Source organism: Schistocerca gregaria, chromosome 1, assembly GCF_023897955.1.
Source record: "Schistocerca gregaria isolate iqSchGreg1 chromosome 1, iqSchGreg1.2, whole genome shotgun sequence".
Lineage (NCBI taxonomy): Eukaryota > Metazoa > Arthropoda > Insecta > Orthoptera > Acrididae > Schistocerca > Schistocerca gregaria.
Genome location: NC_064920.1, coordinates 259,780,828 through 259,796,166, shown reverse-complemented (window position 1 = coordinate 259,796,166; position 15,339 = coordinate 259,780,828). Strand labels below are relative to the sequence as shown.

At 37.9% G+C, this 15,339-nt stretch overlaps 1 protein-coding gene across 1 annotated transcript in view; it reads right to left on the bottom strand.

Moving 5' to 3' along the window:
* Positions 1 to 4,042: 4,042 nt before the first annotated feature.
* Positions 4,043 to 15,339, bottom strand: part of LOC126339564 (TNF receptor-associated factor 4) — a 117,110-nt gene continuing 105,813 nt past the window's right edge. The window contains exons 4-8 of the mRNA XM_050001642.1: positions 12,294 to 12,611; positions 10,687 to 10,828; positions 6,073 to 6,191; positions 5,725 to 5,880; positions 4,043 to 5,353 (exon numbers count right to left, since the gene is read on the bottom strand). Of these exons, the coding sequence (XP_049857599.1) occupies positions 5,156 to 5,353; positions 5,725 to 5,880; positions 6,073 to 6,191; positions 10,687 to 10,828; positions 12,294 to 12,611 (933 nt within the window). The 3' untranslated portion in view covers positions 4,043 to 5,155. The remainder of the gene's footprint in view (positions 5,354 to 5,724; positions 5,881 to 6,072; positions 6,192 to 10,686; positions 10,829 to 12,293; positions 12,612 to 15,339) is intronic.

Genomic DNA, 15,339 nt, shown 5'->3' with positions numbered 1-15,339 from the left:
CATAGTCGTCACTCTGACTTAGACATTTGTAGGAGCGTTATACCAAATTTCCAACACAATCGTCATAGAAGGCAGCCACCTGTGCTTTCCGATAATTGTCTACGTTGGTCTGTAGTGTGTAGCCTGCTCCCAAGTGTTGTCTTTGTATCCTGCATTTGATGTGAACAGAGATGATACTTAGGATGAGTCAATTGTGGCTGTGTTGTGGGTGACGGAACACTTCCTATAGAAAAGGCTGCAGGAGCGTCTTCACTGCCCCTGCAGAGTGCGGCTGAGAATTGCCATGAAGAAAGAAGTGCGTGGCAGTTGTGTTAGGTGGGCTGCAATCATTAAGGTGAAGCCTCTCAGCAGGCCCTCCTACTTGGCAGGAGACACATCATTGTTCTAGGCACCTTTACTCACTCACAGTACGCTCACAACTGAAAAGAGCATCTTGATGCGATCGACAGTCATACTAGAGATACTACCCCACACATCTGTGCAAAGCTTCACTGGGTTTTGACTGTGGTGTCCGTTTAGTGACTGATTGCAACTTACTTTCTGGACAACCCTTGTATATGCAAACAGATGGGTTCCTTTATAATTTATACCCCTCCACTTTCTCCCAGGTACTAAGTTACTTACTTTTTAATGCCTCATGATGTTTCCTGTCAATCTATCCTCTCTCTTTTTTTTTTTTTGGAAAAGTTGTGCCAACGCTTTCTCTGATTCAATTTGGTAGTTCTTTATGAGTTATCCAAGTTATCTTGTCTCCAGCATTCAGATAGCAAAACTGATCTACTACCTTGTGTCTTATTTCCTTTTATAATTCACTCTCACCATCTCACTGTTTAACCTCTTTTCAAGGCACTATCCATTCCACTTACTTGGTCTCTGCTGCAAACCTTAGTCTTTTCCAAATATTTGCTTAGATTTCTCCTCTGTTCACAGATTGAATAACACACAGGAATGGTTAGAATCCTGTATCACTTATTTTTCAACTACTGCTTTCCTTACTCCAAGTGATGTCGTCAAAAGAAAATACAAATATTGTATTCTACTAGTCATTATATGGAATTCTAGAGCCCTTCATTGTATTGAATGAATTAGATAACTTGAAAAGAGAAACTGATAGCCTTTAAGCTACAGGGATGGGCAAAAATATGGAAAAACCAAAAAACACAATACATTACCATGCCTAATACAGTGTAGGAAAACTGTTGGTATTCTAGACAGCTTCCACTTATCACAGAATGGATAGGTCGTGTATGATTTTTGAGGGATTCCCTATACTATTCTTCCTGCAAAATACTGGCAGGTTCAGATAACAACAATAAAACTGGGTGGCAATCATGCACACTTCTCTCCAAAGTAGACCATAAACTCTTAATAAGAGTGAGACCTGGTGACTGTGGTGGCCAGCGGAGAGGCAATTCATCCTCGTGCTAACAGAATCAGTTCTGGACAATGAGTGCCGTATAAACAGGGAGCCTGCCATCTTTGAACGCACCACCACCATTGGGAAACAAACATTGATCCTTGGGATGAACTTGATCAGCCAAAATGGTCACATAACCCTTGGTAGTGATGTGACCTCACAGAGAAACCATGGAGTCCATTGAATACTATGATATGGTTGTCATGTTTTGCTCTTGGGATGTAAACTCTGCCGGATGTTGGAAACAGTGTGAAACAATACTCGCCTGGCCAAATGATTTTCTTCTATTGCTCCACAGCCCAGTTTTTATGGCTTCAGCACCACATTTCCTGTTACGGGAATCTGCATCAGTAATGAATGTTTTGAAATTCCAAATCACCCTGCAATTCCCTGCTTAGGGAGCTCCATTTTTTTATTTTTATTTTTATTTTCATTTTTTTTATTTTTTTTTATTTTTATTTTTTATTTTTTTTATTTTTTTTTTTTTTTTTTTTTTTTTAATCCTGACAGGGTTCACGAGTGTGACATTCAGTTCTGAAGTGGCTTTTGAAGCTGTTGTCGTCTTATTGTTTCTCTCAATCCTCTTCAATGACCATTCATCATGATGATCCAACACACACTTCTGCCAACATCGGGATTTAATGGATGATGTTTTTGACTTTCCTTCTATGTGGTATAAATCTTTGATATGTTGCCTCTTGAAACGCAAAATACTTCAGCTGCTTTGGTTATGGAAGCATCCATCATACGCGCACCAACAATTAGCCCACATTCAACTTCACATAGGCCCAACGTAAGGCACTCAGTGTTCTGACCACAACTGACATTTGCAATGTGTTGAGTACTTCACACAGGTGCTGTTCATGGACAAACACATCAGCGCAACTGGCAGGTTTGGCTAGCATCCACGTTTATGTTCAACATGCATTTCTAATGGTGTTTCCATGTTTTTTTTTTGTCCATCCCTTTATAGATCACATGTAATATTGTAGTGTAGATGATGATGATGATGATGATGATGATGATGTGTGTGACATGTACAGTGTTGTGTTTATGCTATGATTAAAAAATAAAGGAAGGGAAAGGACAGCAACTTGTTCTAAAACATGGTGCACTCTTCTTAAAAAGTAAAAGGGACATTAAATTTGGCAACTCCCATTCAGATGATTTATTCTGGAATTAAAAAGATTCAAACCTCTGAGTTGAGGTCCACTATTTTATAAAGATTTAAAAGCCTGGGCTTTTGGGATAGGTATGACTTAAAAGACAATTACTAATAATAATTAGAGTGAATATATCTGAAGCAGTTCATGGAAGTACAATAAATAAATTAATTGAAGTTGCACATCAAAAATATTTTTTGTCTATTCATGTCAGTGGAAGATAGTTACTATTTTGTGTCTCTAGGTTAGGCTTCTCAAAATTAAAGAAATCTACTGAGGAGGATTGTAGAGTCAACAACAACAAAAAAAGAGACTTATTTAAGTCTGAAGGCATCACCCAAGAGAACGCTCTGTATGGTGTGTTAGCATGTTATGACACACTTCATATGTGAGGTTTTGGTAAGTAAGCAGACAGGGAATGTGGAGAGGTCTAAATGAAGTTGTGGTCAAGACAGACCTTAGTATACTTGGAAGGATAGTCAGGAAAACAGATAATTAGTGAAGAATAGCCAAAATACAGTCAAGTTTGCAATTTGGATGAACATTCTCGAAGGGAACTTAGGTGACCATTAAGAAATAATGTTACTTGTGTAATCTGGAGCAAGAAACTACAAAACATGGCAACCCATGGTATTTTCTCATTACTCAAGCGATCCATTCACTCCTGCTAAAAATCGTATGTATTGCCCCTTTATAGCTTGCAGTGGAATTTTGCTTCAAACCTGCAGCTGTTAGGAGGCAAAGACAGTGTCTTTTTAAATAACTTATCTTTGTGGTAATCTACCTTCCTGTTCTCAAAATCTCTATTAAACCTTCAAGCCAGTAGCTTCCATGCTTGCCCACTAGCTAAAGATGACATGGCTGGATGGTACAGGACAGTAGCATTTTTTTTTTTTTAATTGCTCTGATGTAGCAATTATTCCTCGAACACTTTGATTTTACAGACGCATTAACAATACATCTTAATTACATTTAAAACATACAAGACCGCATAAAATAACCTTGAGTGTGAGATATTTAAAAAAGAAAAAAATGTATGCTGCCGTCTCTTCCTGTAGGTAACCAGTAGTTCTGTTACAAGTCTCACTTTTATATGTCCACTTTCCCTTGTTTTTTATCTATGGTTTGATGAACAATAAATGCTCTGTGCATTGGAATATTTAGTAGTCCTCTAAATACATTCATGTATCACTTTCTTTTTCAAGGGGATTGTGTAGCTCCTCATATTTTCCACCTCACTTTCCAACCAAGTCCTTAAGGTGTGTCAGCACAAATATCACTACACGTAATTGACAAGTAGTCAGAAGAAGGCAGAGCAGTACGTTTTACTTGAGGTGGAGAGTACATAATCAGGTTACCAGCTTGAGGGGTTTACATTTTAAATCACAGTTTCTACTGAAATATATAATATGTTGGATATCAGCTTATAGCAGTGGCCAATGAAATAGTATAACATCAGTGGTTTCGGAGCAACATCTTTATTAAGCAAAAGATACTTGCAGTAAAGTTTAATCATCATAAAAAAAGATACATTATAACTGTCTCACATATTGAATTCATGCATGAATTTGCATACAGAATCAACTACAGGTCCTTTGGTTTGTCTCCAGCTTTGATGACAGGAATGATGAATGACACCATCTCCTGAGATTCTAACTACCACATATTTCTATGACTGCACAATGTACCATAAAAAATGTGCATTATCTTTGGCTACAAACCCTTATATCAGTATCTGGTTAATACTCACTAGATGAAATTGACTTTCAGCTTACAAAATTACCTTGCTGTTAAGAACAATATATCTGTGGTTTTCTTCAGTATAGAGTTTTACAATTCTTTTACCTTTGTCAGTCAGCACTAAAAAGTAAAACATGTGCATTGTATATTAAAGAACAATGTAGTATTTTATGCTTTCATTTTTCACACTTGTTGTTATTAAATAAACTTTTTTTGGAGAACTTTTATCTCTCATTGTATTCTAATTTATTTACAACTCACCATTTAACTGATCTTTTAACATAAAGATTCTGCATAAAAATATGACTTTAACACTTTACAGTTGCATAACTATTTGTTCACACTACTCATTCCCTGAGAAACTGTTTAATGGAGAGGCAGTTTTTTTTATGAAATATGAAACTATTCAAATCAAACATCCTTTGTCTACAAACTGTTGTTGTAAATTAGTACGAAACTGGAGTTGTGCTTTATGATCATATGTACAGTGAAACAAATAGTTTGAAACTACTACAGTGTTTTTTTCATTACTGCTTAATGGCTACCATATAACTGATACCTATACACAGTATGACTATTTTTATCACTCATTATTCCGAACAGAGGATTTATCACAAATATACAACTAACAGGGAGGCTGTACATATTTACATGTAGAGAAATATCAAAGAAAGACACAGGCATAAACTTATCTACAATAGGTAATTACTAACATTTTGATCACAAATAGTGCCAATGCACCACACGCTTCAGATGTCCATGACACGAATGTCCTCACAGATTGTTGTCCTGAAAATAGCGCACACTGAGCCTGTTGACACAGCGTGATGTCTTTCTACACTGCCACAATCTTACTTGGGTCCACTTTAACTCTTATGAACATTGTATCATCCTTGACAAAATGTCGTTTCTTGAGCATCTCGTGTGAAACAAATCGAGGAAAACCGAAACCTAGTGAGTCTGGCTCCTTACTTGGTCTTTGGAAATTTTTCCATGTTGGGTCTGGAATGAAGCTTTCCACAATGTTGCAAGCCTAGAACAGAAATCAAAGTTTCATGATAAAGGAGACGGGTAGCAAATAGCAAGTGAAATGTAGGATTTATCTTTACTCCAAATTTATAATTAATATACTCATCAATTAAACACATTTTAACAAAAGTTAAGCTAATAATTTAAGTGACTTGCTGAGTATTTGAGAAACATATATGCAAATTACCTTGAGTGGGAAATCATTATTACAATTAAACACAAGCAGCAGAATGACGTTGAGCAGTTAGTGTCACTAATTACTATTTTCAGTATAAATACGTTTACAGCATAAACTTATACAAAGAAAAATAAGTTAACTCTTGTATTAGACTTTCTTCGGATACTGCTTCTGAGCCAAATGGTACACGCGCTTACCATTTCTGGCACAGGTGCCTGGTCAAAGAGCGTGAAGGAAACAGAATGAGAAAAAGGCCACCGCAAGAGCGCATCATATTCTCCTGGTAAAATTTTTATGTACAGTGACAAGTGAGAACCCTGACCAGCACCATTACCATTCAGGAACAGCGATGCCTAAAAAGGAATACAAATAATAAGCTGATTACAAAAATATCATTGTTCTGTAAGTTACATATAACAGGATATCTGTTTCAATAATGTAATATCTTTTATGTATACAAACTTTGAATATATTTTTACATTATTCTTCTTTGAGTAAATTAACAAGTGCCATTTGCAAGAATTGCACTCTGTCAAGGAGCTTACCTGCAATTTGTATCCATACTGACTAGTATAAAATGGAGGGCTGACTAATTCCATTCCATCTTTGGTATTTGCTTCAGCCATTTTCAAAGTATAATCTGTGATTTTCCAAATAAGAGTACCTGAAAAAGTAAATAATATGACTGTAGATAATTTGTAAATTACAGTACCAGGATTTGACAATTGTGACTGTAATAGCTTTCACGGACAAGTTTCAATTATCCCAGCCTCCTGGTGGTATTTCTAGGTTTGAAAAACAATAATCATGAGATTTCGGAACACTAATAATTATGCACTTGGTCTTTATGTGTAAGTTCTTCTGCAGCCAGGTCTTGAAAAATATGTAAGTTCAAACTTTTAAGACCAATCAATGTGTTGGTGTTGAATCACTGGCATATCTGCTGCTAGTATTTTTTCCATTACTGATCCCATTAAACACTCATATATAGAGACTGTTGTTGCTCAGAAACTAACAAAGATTGCAATCATCTGTACGGGAAACAATAGCTAAATTAACAGCACAAAGGAATAAAGGTGAGAGAAGATAAGGAGGGTAATATTAAATCTTCTGAATCAAGTTCATTTACTCCAAAAACAGATGTAATGATGACCTCTCATTTTGAAAAAGAAAAGTGGCCATACCCAGTAAAATGAGATAATGTTGAGACACAAAGAAAATGATAAAATGGTTTAAGCATGAAAAGGATGAAACTGAAAGAATTAGCATGAATGAATAAATGGGAGACAATACATCTCAAAAGAAAAAAAAAGTAATACAGTCACGGATACTCTTACACAATTAAATGGGAAGAGGCCAATTTTGCCAGTTAACTATTATTTAAGAAATAAGACTACTGGAGTAATACAACCCACAGTATATTGTCCTGGATGGCTAGTGTTAATTACAGAGAAAGGTATCAGCAAAAGTGCCCCACATAAATTTAATAGCATCATCCCTGTTTTCTATATACATAAATGATCTGAAAAATAGGGAGAACAGCAATTGTGACTTTGTTGATGATGGTTTCGTGTAAGGAGGAGACAAAGTGAGTTACATTTTCCAAAGATCACTTGAACAATTCTTTTATCAAAGTGATGTGGAGTGAGTCAGTTCCACAATATGTAAATATACTTAGTGTTGACATTAAGTACAAGTTTTTAAATAGAAATTCATCCACGAAACTGGAGATGTCTAAGAGAAGTGATGTTACTTTAGATTTAAAACTAACTTCACTACCTGTCAGACATTTTTCGTTACTGGGCAAATGAACAAAAAATTTTGTTGCTGCATATTGAACTCCATTCTGAGCCATTGACAACTTCCATAATCGGTAATAAAGGTCACTTTTTCTCTAGTGTTGTAGGAACAGACATCACTGGTATTCTCAAACGGTGATGGATTATTTATGACAAATTTCATTAGCAAATACGTGTGTTCTGATGGTGTAGTTATTCTAGGAAAGCGTAGTTAATTCTTGAGAATTGCTCCTGTGTTTGGGATCCCCACCAGGTAAGATTGAAGAAAGATATTGAAGCAACTCATAGGCATGTTGCTAGATGTGTTACAGGTACACTTACATGTGAGTATTACAGAAATGCTCTGTAAACTGCAATGGGATTCCCTGTAGGATGAAGACTGCAGAAAGATTCTGCTGCCACTGACATAGAACTGCTAGGACAGGATAAAAGAAATCTGGGCATGTATAAAAGCACATAGAAAGTTATTTTACCTTCACTCTTTTATAAGTGGATGAGGAAAGGAAATGACTAGCAGTGGTACTGTGTATCCTATGCCACGCACAGTGTGGTGGCTTGTGGAATATGTATGCAGATGTACGTGATTTGCTTGCACAGATCGACTGTGACAGCAACAGCTGTGTATCCATTACGACACTGCATAGGCACACTCTCTGTCACTGTGCAATAATGAATTTGCTTTAGAGAGTCAAAATACCTACATAACTTTTCTATAAACTTTCTCTCCTACCTTTTGTTGTTTTGTGCACTGAACATCCTCGACACAGAAATAAAGTAGGCAATCAAAAATAATTAGAAGAGATAGATCACTGGCCACAACTATCATCTGCAACTGACAGGTTACTGGCACCTGTGGTTGCACGAACTTAATGACAATAGTGATCAGGCATGCCCATACATATTTCTGACTGGTTGCTGCTATGGTAACTGTCCTCTCAACATCTAGCTGTCGACCACTGTGTTATTCTGATCCAAGTGTCAAGTGGGGGAGACGGCATATAAGCTCAAATAAGTTGCAGGAAGCATTTTGTACAAACATAAGATTTTTTAAAAATTATTATTTGGAGCGGAGAGGGGTAGGCAGCAGAAAGAAATGTTAATGGCAAAACTCTTAAGGGTATATAAAGTGATCCTGGCAACAAGTTTTGATGAGTCTTGGAGAGTCTATATTGCCTACTCTTTGCATCCCTTAGATTCTTCTCGTCGTTCTGCTGTCCTCTTTTTTTATTTTCTCACCTTGAAATTTATGCTATCTGTATTGTTAGTAATAGCTTCCTTCCCTGTGACTGCAGTACTCCAATTGTAACTGTAGTCTGCAAAACACACTTTATTCATGACATTTCTTGCATTATATTAACTCTCAAGAACACACTTCCAACTTTGATGGTAGTAGTTTTAGTATGTTACTTAATGCTCTGACTAACTGATGCTCAAATATAGAGGGGCCCAGAAAAATGTAGGCCCTCTTTGACAGTTAATATCTCACAAACAAAATTAAATATATTTACAATTTTGCATAGTAATGTACTCAATCTTTTTCTCAACAGATTTTGGTGTGTCTTTTCCAGCAGATGGCAGTGCAGCAATGACTGAGGTAATATTGTTGTTTGATTAATGTAAGGCCATATGGAAGTGGCACTGGAAGTATGAAAACATGATGGAAGCACAACATCAATGGCATAATGTGTGCTGAACTCAGCCATCAACACATACAACAATTTATCTTTTATGGGGTGAATTTGAAGCCGACGGTACTGTTCAGAATGTGCACAACAATAGGTCTGGCCGATGGAAAACAAGGACAAGTGCAGCTTCCAGCACTGCTGTGTTGCAACCTTTTATTAAGTCACCTCAAAAATCTGTGACACAGGGTGAATGTGAAAGTGGGTATACTGATCAAGAGTACGGCAATTTCTGAAGGTTACAAATTGGAATGTGGACATTCCAAGGTTGCTGCATGCTATGAAAGAGTACAACCAAGATCAAAGGATGGAGTACTCAAAGCTATGTGAGGATGAACGGTTTGCAGGGATGGTTATCTGGTCAGATGATGCGCATTTCAATACAAGTGGTACTGTAAACCACCACAACTGCGTGTACTGGGCTCCTGAAAATCCTCATGTTCACATGGACAAACATGTTATTCTACCGGGTGTTAATGTGTGGTGAGGTTTGTCATCACATGGCTTGATTGGCCCATTCTTCATTGAAGGTACCGTAACTGGTGACGTGTATCATTGTACGCTGCAAACATCAATTTTACCTGCCGTGTGAGAGGTGTTTGGAAATGAAAGATTTTACCTATAACAAGATGGCACTCTCTCACAACTGCAGAGATGTCTGAGCCTACTTGGATGAAAATCTGCCTAGATGATGGCTAGGCTGAAGAGCTTCTGAGTACCCACCATGGTCTCCAAGACAATACACCTCTTGATTTCTACCAAAGGGGGACCTTAAAAAATGAAGTTTATCAACACAAGTCAAGAACGTTGAATGAGCTACGAGGAACCAACAAGGCATTCCATGCAGCTATCACACTGGCAACAGTGACAGCCGTAGTTCTGTCATGAGTTCAGCGGCATGGATATTGTTCAACTAGGGGTCACTCTGGACTCATAAAATAACTTTCCCCCGTGCAAGACTTTTGTTTCATTAATACTGACTATCAAAGAGTGGCTACATTTTTCTGAGACCCTCTGTATGTACTGAAGAACAGTATTTTATTCTCTGTCACTGTTGACAGGAAGAAAAACAGTTTCCTTAATCTGATGGAAATACATTTTCCTGGAGACATATTGAGTCTCACCTTTACCGTTGGTAAGAATAGAAGCTGAAGTAATTAATTAAAATTTGTGCCAAATCTGGGACTTGAATCTGAGTCTCCTGGTAACTATGCAGATGCGCTATCAATTACACCACTTTGTCATTAAGACAAACACAGTTGCACTGCAATGCCCTCCCTAACACAAATTTCATTTCACGCTTCATCCCACCTTGATTACCCCTTCTTAAACCATCAGTACTGGCAAAGCTTCCCAATATTGGAATAGTCTCCTTAATCAATGACCACCACACTTACTTCTGCAACAAATTGATTATGACATGAAGAGAGAAACTATAAAGCAAGCAGTAGTACAGTATAGTGGGCTTTTGGATTTTGTAACCCTATGTTGTTTTAAACATATAAAATTGGCAAATCTGATATCTGACTTGCCAGACTGGTTCACACACATCGGAAGGAGGGATAAAAGATGATCTTGTATATGAAAGATGGTGAAAAATGAAAGCTATGGATGCATGTGTTTAACATTTATGTATGTGTGTTAATATACTTTGTATACACATTTATTCAAATATTACCTGAATAATTCAGAGACAATCTAGACACTGCATTCTTAAGACTTGCAATTTGATGTTGCTGTTTCGTTGCAATATTGCACATGAGAGCAAGGTGCTGCTTTGTGCTTTCATCCAGATGTTTTTCCAGTGCATATCTGGTACCCTGTAACAAACACCAGCCATTTATTTAAAACTCAAAAAATAAAAATGTAACTTAAAATTATATCTGAATTACTTTCATTCATAGTATCTTGTATGAAACCCATAAGTGTTCTACTTTTGAAAAATTATGGAATTAAAGAAAATTCACCTTCATTCTTCAATTAGAATCACTACTGGTGACTTAAGGGGGACCATCTTCCTTTCAAATATAATGATAATTTATTTAATGAGCTACTAGTAGAGTAGTATACAATGAACATTTGTAAACTTCTCGGCTACCATAGGAGGTTAAACTGAAGTCCAAGTACAAGAGATTTAAAAAGTCTTTGGTGTACAGTGCACAGCTGCTCAATGTTGTAAAATTATAATTAAACACTGGTATTTACATTCTTAACTACTTTTAAAAGACATTCCTTCTGCTATTGTTTTTGATCTGTTACTCTAATCTGTGCTTATTCCCAATGTCCATTCTTACCCAGTGATTCCATACTGCAGCCAAACCAACTGCAGCACAGAAACAAGTTCTTCCCATACCCAACAGATATTAAGTCACCCAGTCTCATTTTAATCCATTCCTCTAAAGTTTCACAGGTCCTTGACACTATGCTTTCTAAAGAATTTCTATTTTCTCAATGGACAAACTAGTGACATTGTCTCTTGCTTCATTTTCAACCTAGACACAATCCCAGAACTGAAATATTCTCTGTTGCTAACTAAACTGTGAAAGCTGTTGCCACCTAGATAATGAACCATATCAACTAACAACTTATATTAATTGAGGAAGGGTCCCACTGCTGCTTCAACCAACATGTTTGTCACACTGCAATTTATTAGAAAATTTTCTTTTATGAAATTTACAAGACAGTTGCAGGCATTTCACACAGTGAGAACTAATTAGTACAAGTATGAATAAACATATGGGAACAAAAAATAGGGTTGAAAGTAGAAATGATCGAAGCAGTTTCTGATGTAAATGAGGTCTAAAAGGATAAAAAAAGCAAGAAGTATCAAAGATTTTTTTTAAAAAAAAGCAAGAAGTATCATTTGGGCAGATAACATCATGAGAAGTCAACTGCATACTACTGCTGACTTCTGAATCACATAGAAAACTTGTACATCACTCACAATATTTTGGGGCTTCAATGCTGTGAAATTTTATTAACCAAATTTTGACAAACTAACATCTTGCAGAAGCCACTAAACTGTTTTCTACAGATAGCAGAATAGTTTGGAACATGGTAATATTGCATACAGCCAAATGGAGAAACAACATGAAATGAATAAGCAGACACACAATAGAAAGGCCAATAGAAAGGCCCTCACTCAACTGTGAGCCCTACTGGACATAGGATATAACATGTATTCTTTCCAGAGCCAAAGTTTGTCCAAAACAAACATCTTTTCCTTATTATAAATCTTATTATTTTCAAGCTGAAATATTTTCAAAAGACAATTATTGTTTTTACCTTGAAACGGCATCCTGCCTCTTTAAAAGCACAAGCAATTGACAAGGAGCTGCACTTGTCCCTCAAGTGGGCCTCCAGATCCTCGCGGGCAGGATGCGGCGCCCCGCACCGATTGGGGCAGGGAATTGGAACACGTCCACATTTTGCCTGATGTGCAGCTAGTGTGTCGGCCACAAACTCCTTAGTGCAATAGCAGCAAGGCACCAACCGTTTGGTGCAGTCTGCCGCCTTATGTTGGCTTAGCTGCCTGCGTTGCACCTTTGTACCACACTTGTTCTCACAGTACACTGGTTCGTAGCCACAGCTGCCTGCATGCACCTGTTCAACAAAAAAATAAAAAAAGTAAATTATACAATCTACCTCTAGTCTGAGAAAACAGCATTAAATATATAAGCAGGCATACACTTCCAAAATCGCGTCCAACAGGAAGGTCCTCACCCAGCTGTGAATCCTACTGGACATAGGATATAACACACACACACACACACACACACACACACACACACACACACACACACATGTGCGCGCAAGGAGTTCTTGTAGTACAGCAATTCATTCTTCCACCACTGCAGTAGACAACTGCTGGATGATTTTTGGTGCATGTGGTCATGCTGCAATATGTCTCCCCAAAACGCCCCACACATAATTGTTGGAGTTTAAGTTGGCTGGATTGGGACGGCCTCCAAGGTCGACAAAATTCCTGGATGCATTACATATTCCCACATCTCGCCATATGAGGGGGAGCCGTAAGAGTGGCATTGACCCCCAAATCTTTGAACACAGTACGCTCACCAGTCAACCTTGCTGTGACACAGCACTCCTTCCCCATGTGCGTTTTTCCGGGGTGCATTTGGCTCCAATTTCATTTTCATGGATGACTTTGTATGACCACATCAAACTGCACAGATGGACGATTTCTTGGAATGAGATATTCAGCAAATGGACTGGCCAGCCCATACCCCTGATTTAAATACTATGAAGCATGTGTGGAATGCATTGATGAGACTTATTACAGCACATCCACATGCACCAACAACTATCCAGCTGTTGTCAACCAATGTGGTGGAGGAAGTGAATGCTCCACCACAAGAACTCCTTACCAACTTTGTGCCCAGCATGGGAACATGTTGCAGAGCGCGCACTACCGTCCATGGTGATTACACACCCTATTAACAACCATATCCCAGCTTTTGTAATAATCAGGGAACAATCATGGATCACGGTGACTTCAGTGTATCATTGTCTATGAAACAAAGTGTCGTTTCAGTTCCTCTCGCTGCACATTTCTTCCAATTACCTTATGTACTACCACACTGAATCAGTTTTTTGTATGTGCAACCAAGTTTCGTGACCCTGTTAATTGTTACACTCAAGCATTTGTATGAGTTTACATATTCAAACTGTGATTCACTAATATTATACGCGTAGATACTATGTTTTTTGTTTTGTGAAGAGCACAATTTTACAGTTTTGAACATTTAAAGGAAACTGTCAATCACTGCACAACTCTGAAAGCTAATAAAGCTCTGAGTGAATATTTTTACAGCTTCATTCAGATTGCATTTCACTGTAGATAACAGCATCATTTGCAAAACGTCTGAGGTTCATAGTAATATCGTCCACAAGATCATTCATGTACAACATGGACAGCACGGTACCAAACACGTTTGATGTGGGAGCAGAATCCAAAGGTATTTTCTTTCCTTATGCTACTATCAATGATACGATTCGCTGATGACATTGCTATCCTGAGTGAAAGTGAAGAAGAATTAAATGATCTACTGAACGGAATGAACAGTCTAATGAGTACACAGTATGGTTTGAGATTAAATCGGAGAAAGACGAAGGTAATGAGAATTAGTAGAAATGAGAACAGCGACAAACTTAACATCAGGATTGATGGTCACGAAGTCAATGAAGTTAAGGAATTCTGCTACCTAGGCAGTAAAAGAACCAATGACGGACGGAGCAAGGAGGATATCAAAAGCAGACTCGCTATGGCAAAAAAAAGCATTTCTGGCCAAGAGAAGTCTATTAATATCAAATACCGGCCTTAATTTAAGGAAGAAATTTCTGAGGATGTACGTCTGGAGTACAGCATTGTATGGTAGTAAAACATGGACTGTGGGAAAACCGGAACAGAAGAGAATCGAAGCTTTTGAGATGTGGTGCTATAGACGAATGTTGAAAATTAGGTGGACTGATAAGGTAAGGAATGAGGAGGTTCTACGCAGAATCGGAGAGGAAAGGAATATGTGGAAAACACTGATGAGGAGAAGGGACAGGATGATAGTACATCTGCTAAGACATGAGGGAATGACTTGCATGGTACTAGAGGGAGCTGTAGAGGGCAAAAACTGTAGAGGAAGACAGAGATTGGAATACGTCAAGCAAATAATTGAGGACGTAGGTTGCAAGTGTTACTCTGAGATGAAGAGGTTAGCACAGGAAACGAAGTCGTGGCGGGCCGCATCAAACCAGTCAGTAGACTTGACCAAAAAAAAAAAAAAAAAAAAAGAACTAGTGAAATTTCCTAGCAGTCATGTTGTAGTTTGGCAAGAAACGAAACACGGGCGGCAAGATCAGATAGCTGAAGTTAAACATCCACGTAGTACAGGGTGTCCGAAAAGTCTTTCCCTGATTACGTAAATTGATAACTCAGGCTAGAAGTAAGATACAAATATGAGACTTGTGTCGAATTGTTTACAACTATCAAAGTTTTTTTCTGTTTTAGGTTCACAGTACGTAAGTAGTGGATGAGGTGCAGTGCCCAAGAAGCCATGTTAACCAATCAGGAGAAGGCACAGTGTGTCCTGTGGTACCATGAAACACGATCACTAACCACAGTGCACAGACACTTCCAGACAACATTTGGAAGGAATCCACCTGATTTCAAGAGCATTAAAGCTTGGTATGATAAGTTCAAGAACACAGGATCAGTTGCTGACCTTCCGAGGTCTGGTCAACCAAGGACCTCAGTAGACAGGGTGGAAGCTGTAAGGCAGTCTTTTCTGCGAAGTCCGAAGAAATCGGTGCGCAGGGTCTC